Source organism: Ranitomeya imitator, chromosome 5 (assembly GCF_032444005.1).
Source record: "Ranitomeya imitator isolate aRanImi1 chromosome 5, aRanImi1.pri, whole genome shotgun sequence".
Classification (NCBI taxonomy): Eukaryota; Metazoa; Chordata; class Amphibia; order Anura; family Dendrobatidae; genus Ranitomeya; species Ranitomeya imitator.
In genome coordinates, this window is record NC_091286.1 from 545,734,805 (window position 1) to 545,748,331 (window position 13,527).

At 46.5% G+C, this 13,527-nt stretch overlaps 1 protein-coding gene across 1 annotated transcript in view; it reads right to left on the reverse strand.

Annotated features, from left to right (window-relative positions):
* Positions 1 to 7,666: 7,666 nt before the first annotated feature.
* The window catches only part of TM4SF18 (transmembrane 4 L six family member 18), a 44,812-nt gene continuing 38,951 nt past the window's right edge, over positions 7,667 to 13,527 (reverse strand). The window contains exons 4-5 of the mRNA XM_069727619.1: positions 8,404 to 8,584; positions 7,667 to 7,938 (exon numbers count right to left, since the gene is read on the reverse strand). Of these exons, the coding sequence (XP_069583720.1) occupies positions 7,924 to 7,938; positions 8,404 to 8,584 (196 nt within the window). The 3' untranslated portion in view covers positions 7,667 to 7,923. The remainder of the gene's footprint in view (positions 7,939 to 8,403; positions 8,585 to 13,527) is intronic.

Below are 13,527 nucleotides of genomic sequence, written 5' to 3' on the forward strand. Positions count from 1 at the left end.
GTGTGTGTACAGGTAATACAGTGGTCGCCGATGCCATTATACACAGGAGCTCTTCATATAGTGTCAGTGTACATGTAATACAGCGATCACTAGTGACATTATACACAAGAGCTCTGTATATAGTGTATAGTGTACATGTAATACAGCGATCACTAGTGACATTATACACAGGAGCTCTGTATATAGTGTATAGTGTACAGATAATATAGTGATCACTAGTGACATTATACACAGGAGCTCTGTATATAGGGTACAGTGTACATGTAATACAGCAATCACTAGTGACATTATACAAAGGAGCTCTGTATATAGTGTATAGTGTACAGATAGTATAGTGATCACCAGTGACATTATACACAGGAGCACTGTATACAGTATACAGTGTATGGTGTCAGTGTACAGGTAACATACTCACCAGTGACGTCTCTAGCTAAAGTCCTTCATCTTTGCGTTTCTTTTTAATCCAGCGCAGACCGCTATCACTTCTTTCTGCCAGGACTCGTCTCATCTGCATAAAATAACACAGTTATCTAGAGCACCGCTTCCAGAGCACATTCCCCATTTTTTCCCTTTCTTCTACACTACACATCTGACTACAGACGTTCACCCACCATTAATATATAATTGGTTATTATGCAACCCACCATTCCAAATATAAATTATAATCCGCCACTGTGCCCCCACTATCTGTATATAGCCACTTTCCTCATTTAATATATAAATTAATTAGCACCTGTATTCTTCCAATTTATTACCAGTTACTTTATCCTCAACGAACCCACTATGTACCTCCCGCTCTAACCCTTACCCCAATTCATTATAGTTACATGCCCCTTCTGCCTCAATTCATTGCCACGTCTTCTCTCTCTCCCACCCTCTATTCATTATCAATTGATCTTCCCCACCCTCAAAATTCATTATTTGCTCTCCTCACCTTCAATACATCATTTGCTCTTCCCACCCCCAAGTTCAATTCAATTGCTGTCCACGTCCCTCACACTCACTTCATGTGCAGTCCCCATCACCCCCACTTCATCATTTAGTCCCCTATCATCATTTAGTCCCCTATCCCCCCCGTCACTTCATCTGCAGTCCCCCTTACTTCATCATTTGCAGCCCCCTATCATTTCATCATGTGCAGAACCCCCTCAAACACACTTCATCATCTGCAGTCCCTATCACTCCCACATCATTACCTATCCCCATCCCCCCCACATCATTTGCAATTCCCATCACCCCCACATCATTTGCAGTCCCCATCTCCCACATCATCATTTGCAGTCCCCATCACCCCCACATCATTTGCAGTCCCCATCACCCCCACATCATCATTTGCAGTCCCCCCACATCATTTGCAGTCCCCATCACCCCCCATCATCATCTGCAGTCCCCATCACCCCCACATCGTTTGCAGTCCCCCAACATCATTTGCAGTCCCCATCACCCCCACATCATCATTTGCAGTCTCCATCACCCCCACATCATTTGCAGTTCCCATCACCCCCACATCATTTGCAGTCCCCATCACCCCCACATCATTTGCAGTCCCCATCACCCCCACATCATCATTTGCAGTCCCCCAACATCATTTGCAGTCCCCATCACCCCCACATCATCATTTGCAGTCTCCATCACCCCCACATCATTTGCAGTCTCCATCACCCCCACATCATTTGCAGTTCCCATCACCCCCACATCATTTGCAGTCCCCATCACCCCCACATCATCATTTGCAGTCCCCCCACATCATTTGCAGTTGCCATCACCCCCACATCATCATTTGCAGTCCCCATCACCCCCACATCATCATTTGCAGTCCCCCAACATCATTTGCAGTCCCCATCACCCCCACATCATCATTTGCAGTCCCCCAACATCATTTGCAGTCCCCATCACCCCCACATCATCATTTGCAGTCTCCATCACCCCCACATCATTTGCAGTCCCCATCACCCCCACATCATTTGCAGTCCCCATCACCCCCACATCATCATTTGCAGTCCCCCAACATCATTTGCAGTCCCCATCACCCCCACATCATCATTTGCAGTCCCCCAACATCATTTGCAGTCCCCATCACCCCCACATCATCATTTGCAGTCTCCATCACCCCACATCATTTGCAGTCTCCATCACCCCCACATCATTTGCAGTTCCCATCACCCCCACATCATTTGCAGTCCCCATCACCCCCACATCATTTGCAGTCCCCATCACCCCCACATCATCATTTGCAGTCCCCCAACATCATTTGCAGTCCCCATCACCCCCACATCATCATTTGCAGTCTCCACCACCCCCACATCATTTGCAGTCCCCATCACCCCCACATCATCATTTGCAGTCCCCCAACATCATTTGCAGTCCCCATCACCCCCACATCATCATTTGCAGTCCCCCAACATCATTTGCAGTCCCCATCACCCCCACATCATCATTTGCAGTCTCCATCACCCCATCATTTGCAGTCTCCATCACCCCCACATCATTTGCAGTTCCCATCACCCCCACATCATTTGCAGTCCCCATCACCCCACATCATCATTTGCAGTCCCCCAACATCATTTGCAGTCCCCATCCCCCCCACATCATCATTTGCAGTCCCCATAACCCCCACATCATTTGCAGTCCCCATCACCCCCACATCATTTGCAGTCCCCCAACATCATTTGCAGTCCCCATCACCCCCACATCATCATTTGCAGTCCCCATAACCCCCACATCATCATTTGCAGTCCCCATCACCCCCACATCATTTGCAGTTCCCATCACCCCCACATCATCATTTGCAGTCCCCATCACCCCCACATCATCATTTGCAGTCCCCCCACATCATTTGCAGTCCCCATCACCCCCACATCATCATTTGCAGTCCCCTATCCCCCCTTCACTTCATCTGCAGTCCCCCTTACTTCATTTGCAGCCCCAATCATTTCATGTGTAGTACCCCCTCAAATACACTTTATCATTTGCAGCCCCCTATTATTTCATCATGTACAGTACTCCCTAAAACACACCCCATCATCTGCAGTCTCACTCCCCCCCACCTCACCTATTAAAAAAACAAAAATGTTTTTTATACTTACCTCAGTCGTTCCCGGGGCGTTTAGTGTTTCCAGCAGTGAAGCAGCAGCTAGAATGTATGTGCTGCTGAGAGGACCTGACAGGAGCCCCTACATTCTAGCACATTCACTACTGAGACGGCTAGAATGTATGGGCTGTAGTCAGGACCTGCAGGGAGCCCATACACTCTAGCCACAGCCGAGCAGGAGCTGTGCAGCCGACTAGGTGAGACGGCCGTGCACAGCTCCAAAAAGGCTCCCGGGCCCCAGCGCCGCAGTGCACAGTATTTTACTACATGATGGGGCCCGATCAGTAGAAGCACAACAGTGGGGCCCCGGATCTGCGGGCCCCTCTGTGTACTGCTGCTGACCGGGCCCCATACAGCAGTAATGGCTGTAATGCCCTGATGGCGGCCCTGGTATTTATTCTTAACGGTGATGGCGTTAAGACCCCTGTAGTCTATGCATGGACGCAATTCCCCACTCTTCTTCTGCACGAAGAAGAACCCTGCCCCAGCAGGTGACACTGACTTCCTGATGAACCCTCTTGCCAGATTTTCCTGGATGTACTGTGACATTGCCTCCGTGTCCGGGAGAGATAGCGGATAGACTCGACCCTGAGGAGGCTCAGCACCAGGCAAGAGGTCAATAGGACAGTCATAGGGGCGATGGGGCGGAAGGGTCTCCGCCGCCTTTTTGGAGAATACGTCTGCATACGACCAATACTGCTTGGGGAGAGAGGAAAGATCTGCGGGTACCTCAGTTGTAGCTACCTGAACGCACTCCCTCTGATACCTACCCCCACAAGATTCACCCCATCCCAGAATTCTGCCTGAGGACCACTCGATATGAGGAGAGTGGTACCGTAGCCAAGGTATTCCCAACAGGATCTCATCAATTCCCTCTGAAATGACGAGCAGAGAAATAATCTCCTGATGAGATGGCGACATGGACAGAGTAAAAGGGATGGTCTGGTGAGTTATCTGTGAGGGCAGAGTCGACCCATTCACCACTCGTACCGTTACAGGTTGAGCTAGCATAACCAGAGGTATTGCGTGGCGTTGGGCGAAGGCAGAACACATAAAATTGCCCTCCGCCCCAGAATCCACGCAGAGCTCTACCGAGTGGGAGAATGAGCCTATGGTAATTGTCCCCTTAAAGGACAATTTAGAGGCAAACGTCGCCGTGTCTAGTGTACCTCCACCTACGACCACTAGACGCTGACGTTTCCTCGACCGCTGAGGACATCTGGTGGCTAAATGTCCAGACTGCTGGCAAACATGACAGACCCTGAGTGCACAAGCGGTCCGGGACTTAGGTCCCGCTTGTGACACTTCCCTGGCCTCATGTGACTCAGGAACCAGGACTGGAGATTCCAGAGGTTTGGCGAAAGTAGGAGCCAGCCGAAACCTCTGCCTACACTGGGCTCGCTGTAACCTCCGCTCGTTAAAACGGAGGTCATTTCGAGTGGAGACTGTTATTAACTCCTCCAGTGTGGCAGGAATCTCCTTAGTGGCCAGAGCGTCCTTTACATGGTCAGCCAAGCCCCTCCAGAATATGGGGATAAGAGCTTTATCCGACCATTCCAGCTCAGATGCTAAAGTGCGGAATTGGACGGCAAAATGACTGACCAAGGACTCACCCTGAGTTAATGCCAGCAGTTGGAGCGCAGTGTCATGGGTGACTTGAGGTCCTAGAAAGACCTGTTTTAAAGTGCTCAAAAACAGAGGAGCACTCTGCACCACATGATCGCCACGCTCCCACAGCGGCGTAGCCCATTCCAACGCCCTGTCCGACAAAAGAGACACAATAAATCCCACCTTAGCCCGCTCTGTGGGGAAACGTGCAGCCAGAAGCTCGAGATGAATAGAGCACTGACTCACGAATCCCCTACAAAATTTGCTATTACCAGAAAATTTTTCTGGCAGCGGGAGGCGAGAAAATGTCGGAACAGGGGTGGCAATGGACAAAGTTGCTGCAGCCACGCTGGCAGCCTGTACAGCAACTGCGGTAACATCCACAGCTGAGGTTGCGCTCTCGAGAGCCGCCAACCTACCCTCCAGCTGCTGTATATACCGCAGGGATTGCTGTTTGTCCGTCATCACTAGCCAGACCCTGGCGCTAGTGTAATGATAGGGCTAGCGGAACGCACCAAATAATAAGACTGATAGTGTACGGTGCGTTCGTAGCCCGGGGTCCACCGTGCAGAGAAGGAACCTGCTGCTGAGTAATGACGGACTATATGGCGGTACTCATAAGTATACTCGCGTGGGTTAAACTTCACCCAACGTGAAGGAAGCGATCCTGTTGCGTCACAGGATCGCGGTACCGCACATAGAAGGCGAGCAAGCAGTCAGCGAACTTAACCCCAACTAGGATTGAAGTCCGATTAGACCACTTGCTGACACAACACCGCAACAGGGTGTGTTAGGCAACTCTTATAATTAGAGCACCGAAGTGCGAACTGTGCCGTGCTGGCAGGCACCACTAAGCACCCAGACGTGGGTCAGGAAGCGCACTACTGGCGCGTGGCGCCGCACTGGCGGTCACAGCAACAGACGCTGATACGTGTGTGACACGTTGAGTGATTTGTCGGGCGCTAGATAGCAGCCATACTCCATACGCGAACAGTCATACAATAGGGTAGGGGTATTTAATGAACGACTTGCACTCACAACAAACACACGTATTCAATTGTACACTAGCGCATGGCCGTGCGGTCATGCGCAGTTTATATAGTTGCAGCACAGGAAGTGGCCACAGAAACTTTGCCCTTCCAAGACCTGCCAAGAGGTCCAATGGAATGTGCTGCAGAGCCTGAGCACATGACCCTCGATCTCCAACGGGAGATCTTGCCCTGGGCATGCTCAGTGTGCGCAAACAAGGACTTAGTCCCAGGAAGGTCCGCTCGCCGCTGACCAGCACTGACTTTAATGGCAGGAGCTGAAGAAGCAGCAGTAACTCTCTGTACAGAGTGAGAGCGAGCAAGACACTGGGAGCGACGTCCCCGCTGAGCAGACTCCACTGCGGCCGGAGGAGAATGGGAGACCGCAACGGAGATGGATCGAGATTCCCCCTGTGCAGCAGAGGAAACTCGACTCCTAACACCATGCATAACGCCTTTTTGTATGACCAAACAACTCAATCTTGGTTTCATCAGTCCATAGGACCTTCTTCCAAAGAAATTGGCTTCTCCAAATGTGCTTTTGCATACCTCAGCCGACTCTGTTTGTGGCATGCTTGCAGAAACGGCTTCTTTCGCATCACTCTCCCATACAGCTTCTCCTTGTGCAAAGTGCATTGTATAGTTGACCGATGCACAGTGACAACATCTACAGCAAGTTGATGCTGCAGCTCTCTGGAGGTGGTCTGAGGATTGTCCTTGACTGATCTCACCATTCTTCTTCTCTGCCTTTCTGATGTTTTTCTTGGCCTGCCACTTCTGGCCTTAACAAGAACTGTACCTGTGTTCTTCTATTTCCTTACTATGTTCCTCACAGTGGAAAATGACAGGTTAAATCTCTGAGACAGCTTTTTGTATCCTTCCCCTGAACATCTATGTTGAATAATGTTTGTTTTCAGATCATTAGACAGTTGTTTTGAGGAGCCCATGATGCCACTCTTCAGGGGAGATTCAAACAGGAGAACAACTTGCAAGTGGCCACTTTAAGTAGCTTTTCTCATGATTGCATACACCTGGCTATGAAGTGCAAAGCTCAATGAGGTTAGAGAACCAAAAAAAGTACTTTAGTAAGTCAGTAAAAAGTAGGTAGGAGTATTTAAAACAAGAAAATGATAAGGGTGCCCACACTTATGCACCTGTCAAATTTTGTTTGAATGCAGATTGCACATTTTCTGTTAGTACAATAAACCTCATTTCAAGGCAGAAACATTACTGTGTCCAACAGTAATTAGATATATGAAACTGAAATAGCTGTTGCAAAAAAAAAAAACAATTTTTATAAAACATTAAGCTTAAGATTAATAGGGGTGCCCAAACTTTTTCATATACAGTAACTGTATTTCTTTAATCCCGAGGCGATCTTTCTATCATTAATATAGATTCCCTCGGGTGGTAGTCAGGCCTGTGTTTTTTGTACTATTATCTTTTATATTTATTTGTCACACTTTTTCTTGTTTTTGTTGCGCACACTGTGTCACCTTCATTTGGTAGATAATTGGTTTTTTTTGTTTTATCAACTCAATAAAAGTTATATTTTAGAGAGGGTTTTCTAGCAGTAAGCAGGTGTTTCTTACCCTTTAATACATTGGATATTTGTAAGACTACAGTATTATTCCTCTTACAGTTCCTCGAATAGTATGACGCCCCATACAGTCCCCCACACAGTATTATGGTCATCGTGCAGCATCTGGACTGATGCTCAGTGCAGCAGGTGCAATCTAGTGACATCTTCACTCGCTACACTGAGTCTATGACACTGATTTATTAACCCCAACATACCGTATGACTCTCCATGCCCTTAATTTATGGACTTTATTCCTAGAGAATTAACTTTTTGCCTCTTGTATATTTTTAATGATAACTATGGTAATTTAAAAAAAGCAAAAAGAAATGAACCAGTAATGTAAAATATGTGTTGTGTAGTCATTTTAATGTAGACAGAAGGATTCACAAATTAACAATGAAAATGTAATTCACAGAAGTGACCACAAGAGGGAGCAAATTATTCTTATTATTATTATTATTATTTATATAGCGCCATTAATTCTATGGGAGCAAATATAGCACTACATACAGGAAATTGGCAGTATTTAGGATAAAGTCCAACTGTTCTTCATGTTCTTTATACTTTCTATTACAGTATATCTGGTTCAAATCTTGAAAAGTAAATTTCCTTTTTTATGCTTGATCAGGCTGCAAAAGAAACATTATTATCATAATTATCATTACATATTATATAGATAGATCTTAAAGGAGTTGTCAACCTTATTTTTTCTAAAGGTCACCCCTCCCATCCCCCCTCCAGAAAAAGAAGTGATATTCAGCACCTTGAATCCCCTACATTTTCAGTTCTGATGCTGCCATTCTCCACTTCATGCTGCTGTAATGAAGTCCAGACAGGGGAACATGTGACTAACAGCAACCAATCAATAGCTGAGATATGTCAGTGATTGGCTGAGCAATCATTTCCTTTATGTTAAGGAGTAGAAAGATGCAAAAACCAGAGAGGGACACCTGAAAGCATCAGAATGAGAGCAGGGGGAGCAATGAGGTGAGAATATTCAATAATGGCCATACTAACCATTTTTTTTTATTCTAAAGTGAACAAGCATTTTCATTTTTAATAGTTGATGTTGAAAATTCAATTAATATTGTTACCTGTGCTAAAATCTTATGCGTCCCACACAAGGCGATCATACAATCATGTATGGCTTTACAGAAGCAAATCATCACTTGAAGGGCACTGAGTGCAATTAGGATGGAGAATAAAATGATGTTCCACTCCACAACCTTGCTTGGTTCTAGACACTGAGACCAGGAGGAATAATCCACAAGGTACCTGGAATAAAACATTAATATATCACTGAAAGCACAGAATATAAACACAATGGGGAAAAAAGTATTTAGTCAGTCACCAATTGTGCAAGTTCTCCCACTTAAAAAGATGAGAGAGGCCTGTAATTGACATCATAGGTAGACCACAACTATGAGAGTCAAAGTGAGAGAACAAATCCAGAAAATCACCTTATCTGATTTGGAGAAATTTATTTTGCTAATTATGGTGGAAAATAAGTATTTGGTCATTAACAAAAGTTAATCGCAATATTTTGTTATATATCCTTTGCTGGCAATGACAGGGGTCAAACGTTTTCTGTAAGTCTTCACAAGGTTGGCACACACTGTTGGTGGTATGTTGGCCCATTCCTCCATGCAGATCTTCTCTAGAGCAGTGATGTTTTGATCCTGTCGCCAGGCAACACGGACTTTCATCTCCCTCCAAAGCTTTTCTATGGGGTTGAGATCTGGAGACTGGCTAGGCCGCTCCAGGACCTTCATATGCTTCTTTTGAAGCCACTCCTTCGTTGCCCTGGTGTGCTTGGGATCATTATCATGCTGAAACACCCCGCCACGTTTCATCTTCAATGTCCTTGTTGATGGAAGGAGGTTTGCAATCAAAATCTCATGATGCATGGGCCATTCATTCTTTTATGTACACGTATCCGTCGTTTTGGTCCCTTTGCAGAGAAATAGCTCCAAAGCAAGATTTTGCCATCCCCATGCTTCACAGTAGATATGGTGTTCTTTGAATGCAACTCTGCATTCTGTCACCTCCAAACACGACGAGTTTTGATTCTTCCAAACAGCTCTACTTTGGTTTCATCACACCTTATGACTTCTCCTAATATTCTTCTGGATAATCCAAATGCTCTCTAGCAAACTTCAGACGGACATTGTATCATACAATTAGGTTCTGTAGAAGGACGTAGATCTGGGGATTTATTATGATGGAATATAGGCTGAACTGGATGGACAAATGTCTTTTTTCGGCCTTACTAACTATGTTACTATGTTACTATGTTACTATGTTACATGGACATGCCCTGACAAGCAGGGGGACACGTCTGGCACTGCAGGATCTGAGTCACTGGGGCGTAGTGTGTTACTGATGGTAGCCTTTGTTACAGTGGTCCCAGCTCTATGCAGGTCATTCACTAGGTTCCCCCGTGTTTTTCTGGGATTTTTACTCACCGTTCTTGTGATCAATTTGACCCCACGGGGTGAGATCCTGCGTAGAGCCCCATATTGAGGGAGATTATCAGTGGTCTTGTATGTCTTCCATTTTCTTATTATTGCTCCCACAGTTGATTTCATCACACCAAGATGCTTGCCTATTGCAGATTCAGTCTTCCCAGCCTGGTGCAGGGCTACAAGTTTGTTTCTGGTTTCTTTCGACAACTCTTTGGTCTTCACCAGAGTGGAGTTTGGAGTGTGACTGTTTGAGGTTGTGGACAGGTGGCTTTTATACTGATAATAATTTCAAACAGGCGCCATTACTACAGGTAATGAGTGGAGGACAGAGGAGCCTCTTCAAGAAGAAGTTACAGGTCTGTGAGAGCCAGAAATCTTGCATGTTTTTAGGTGACCAAATACTTATTCTCCACCATAATTTGCAAAATAAATCTTGCCAAATCAAACAAGGTGATTTTCTAGATTTTTTCCTCATTTTGACTATCACAGTTGTGGTCTACCTATGATGTAAATTACAGGTCTCTCTCATCTTTTAAGTGGGAGAACTTGCACAATTGATGGCTGACTAAATACTTTTCCCCCCACAGTAGCATGTACAAAATGCAAGGATGAGGCCTCACCTAGGAATTTACAATTCTAATTCTAAGATATTCAGCGTTCAGCTGAGAGTTGGGTACAGCTGAGCTGAGAGTTGAGAGCAGCAGAGCTAAGAGTTGAGAACAGCTCAGCTGAGAGTTGGGAACAGCTGAGCTAAGAGTTGGGTACAGCTGAGCTGAGAGTTGGGTACAGCTGACCTGAGAGTTGGGTACAGCTGAGCTGAGAGTTGGGTACAGCTGAGCTGAGAGTTGGGAACAGCTGAGCTAAGAGTTGAGAACCGCTGGGCTGAGAGTTGGGTACAGCTGAGCTGAGAGTAGAGTACAGCTGAGCTGAGAGTGGGGTACAGCTGAGCTGAGAATTGAGTACAGCTGAGCTGAGAGTTGAGCACAGCTGAGCTGATAGTTGGGTACAGCTGAGCTGAGAGTAGGGAACAGCTGAGCTGATAGTTGAGTATAGCTGAGCTGAGAGTGGGGTACAGCTGAGCTGAGAATTGAGAACAGCTACGCTGGGAGAGTAGAAGACAGCTAAACTGAGAGATGGGTACTGCCTAGCTGACAGTTAGGTACAGCTGAGCTGAGAGTGGGGTACAGCTGAGCTGAGAATTGAGAACAGCTGAGCTGAGCGTTGAGTAAAGCCTAGCTGATAGTTGGGTACAGCTGAGCTGAAAGTTGGGCACAGTTGAGCTGAGAGCTGGGTACAGCTGAACTGAGAGTTGATACAGGTAAGCTGAGCATGTCATGTGGAACATTATATGGTGACACCATGATCATGTGGGTTTAGTTTTACCTTGGACTATAGGTAAGCATTCTGAAAGGTTTTATATAGTTAGTACTAGAGTTGAGCGACCTTGACCTTTTTAGAGTCGAGCCGGGTTTCGCGAAACCCGACTATCTCAAAAGTCGGGTCGAGTGAAATCGGCCGATTATGACGTAAAGTCGGGATCGACCGAAACACGAAACCCAATGCAATTCAATGGGGCAGCATAGTCGGCAGTAAGTGGGGGCCAGGAAAACACCTAGAGTGCCCATTTTAATGTCAAAACCATCCATTCTTCTTAATGAAGCTTGTCAAGCGTAATTTACCTTATAATAATTGGAAGGCATTTGAAATTGGGGGTCATTTGGCTAAAGTTGTGGTGGGTAAGGCTGGTTCAAGTAATTAGTGGGCCCAGGAAATCTGGACCACGTCACGGCAGTGGAGCAGGGAGAGGTAAGTATTTCAACTTTGCAAGTGCTGTGAACCTGAGCAAGCAGGGGGGGCCCACTCGTTGGCATTGGCACTGGCACAGGGCCCCTCAAAGTACAGCGGTGTGTTTGCACGGCGGGGGCGCCTCCCACCGGCAGCAACACTTTTGCGTACTATGAGAGGCCCTGTGCCAGTGACGTCGCCAACTAGTATTCCTCCCCCCACCTGATGAAGGAACCTGCACTTTCATCTGCACCTTCCTCTTTGTCCCCGTGTAAGGTGGTATGGTATGCGGGAAGAGCAACCTGACTTTCAGCAGGGTCACAATGTTGTTGTGTAGCGTGCACGGGGAATGTTGCGTTATGGGTCAATGTATCAGCAGACTCATCTATCACTGGCTGGGCAATGGGCAGGATGAGGAGGAAACACAGATATAGGCCCAAATAATAAAGTGGGCTAAATGCAGTTCAAAATTGGTAACACAGGAATAACCAGGGGGCATTGCAGTGGAGGACAACTGGAATGAGAGGCTGACACAGAGAGTAGGCCCAAATCAGTAAGTAGTCGAAATGCAGTTCAAAATTGGCAACCGTAGTAAACAGGCGGCACAGCTTTGTTCAGTGGAGGAGAACAGCAAGGAGTGGCAGACACCGATAGTAGGCCCCAACCCAACTAGTAGGCCAAATGCAGTCTAACATTAACAACTACTTAACGAGCGCCTGAAAACGGAATTTCAGGACAGGAAACCAGGAGAACAGCAAGGAGCGGCAGACACTGTTAGTAGGCCCCAAACCAACTAGTACGCCAAATGCAGTTGTTCCATTTAACCACAATTTAACGAGAGCCTGAATATAGAAGCTCAGGAAAGGCAACCTGGAGAACACCTTGGAGTGGAACACACCATCTCTCTCCACCCCATACCCATTTTGTAGGCCTAATGCTGTGTAGTTTTCTACAACTACTAAACGAGAGTCGGAAGACCGAAGCAATGGCAAGGCAACCTGGGGAACACCTTGGAGTGTAACACACCATCTCTCTCCACCCGATACCCATTTTGTAGGCCTAATGCAGTGTAGTTTTCTACAACTACTAAACGAGAGTCGGAAGATCGAAGCAATGGCGAGGAAACCTGGAGAACACCTTGGAGTGTAACACACCATCTCTCTCCACCCCATACCCATTTTGTAGGCCTAATGCTGTGTAGTTTTCTACAACTACTAAACGAGAGTCGGAAGACCGAAGCAATGGCAAGGCAACCTGGGGAACACCTTGGAGTGTAACACACCATCTCTCTCCACCCCATACCCATTTTGTAGGCCTAATGCAGTGTAGTTTTCTACAACTACTAAACGAGAGTCGGAAGACCGAAGCAATGGCAAGGCAACCTGGGGAACACCTTGGAGTGTAACACACCATCTCTCTCCACCCGATACCCATTTTGTAGGCCTAATGCAGTGTAGTTTTCTACAACTACTATACGAGAGTCGGAAGATCGAAGCAATGGCGAGGAAACCTGGAGAACACCTTGGAGTGTAACACACCATCTCTCTCCACCCCATACCCATTTTGTAGGCCTAATGCAGCCTACTTTCCGACAACTACTAAACGAGAGCATGAAGATCGAAGCTCAGGAAAGGCAACCTGGGGAACACCTTGGAGTGTAACACACCCTCTCTCTACACCACGGAAGGGCTGATTCTTAGGAAGGAAGGCTGTCGGAAAGAAGCAGGGCGCGTCCGAGGGTGATTATATTCTTATTAGGTATATACTCACCCTCGGACGCGCCCTGCTTCTTTATTTGTAATGAATGTTTATTTGCAATGTGGTTTTGACTTACTCTATTTTTTTGGTAAATAATGATTTTATTATTTTCATTGTTTTGCATCTTCTTGGCAATAATATAAAGAAGACGCGACAGGACAACACTCGGTGGATGCCATATCTGTGTTTTAAATTGAAAAAAACTTTCAG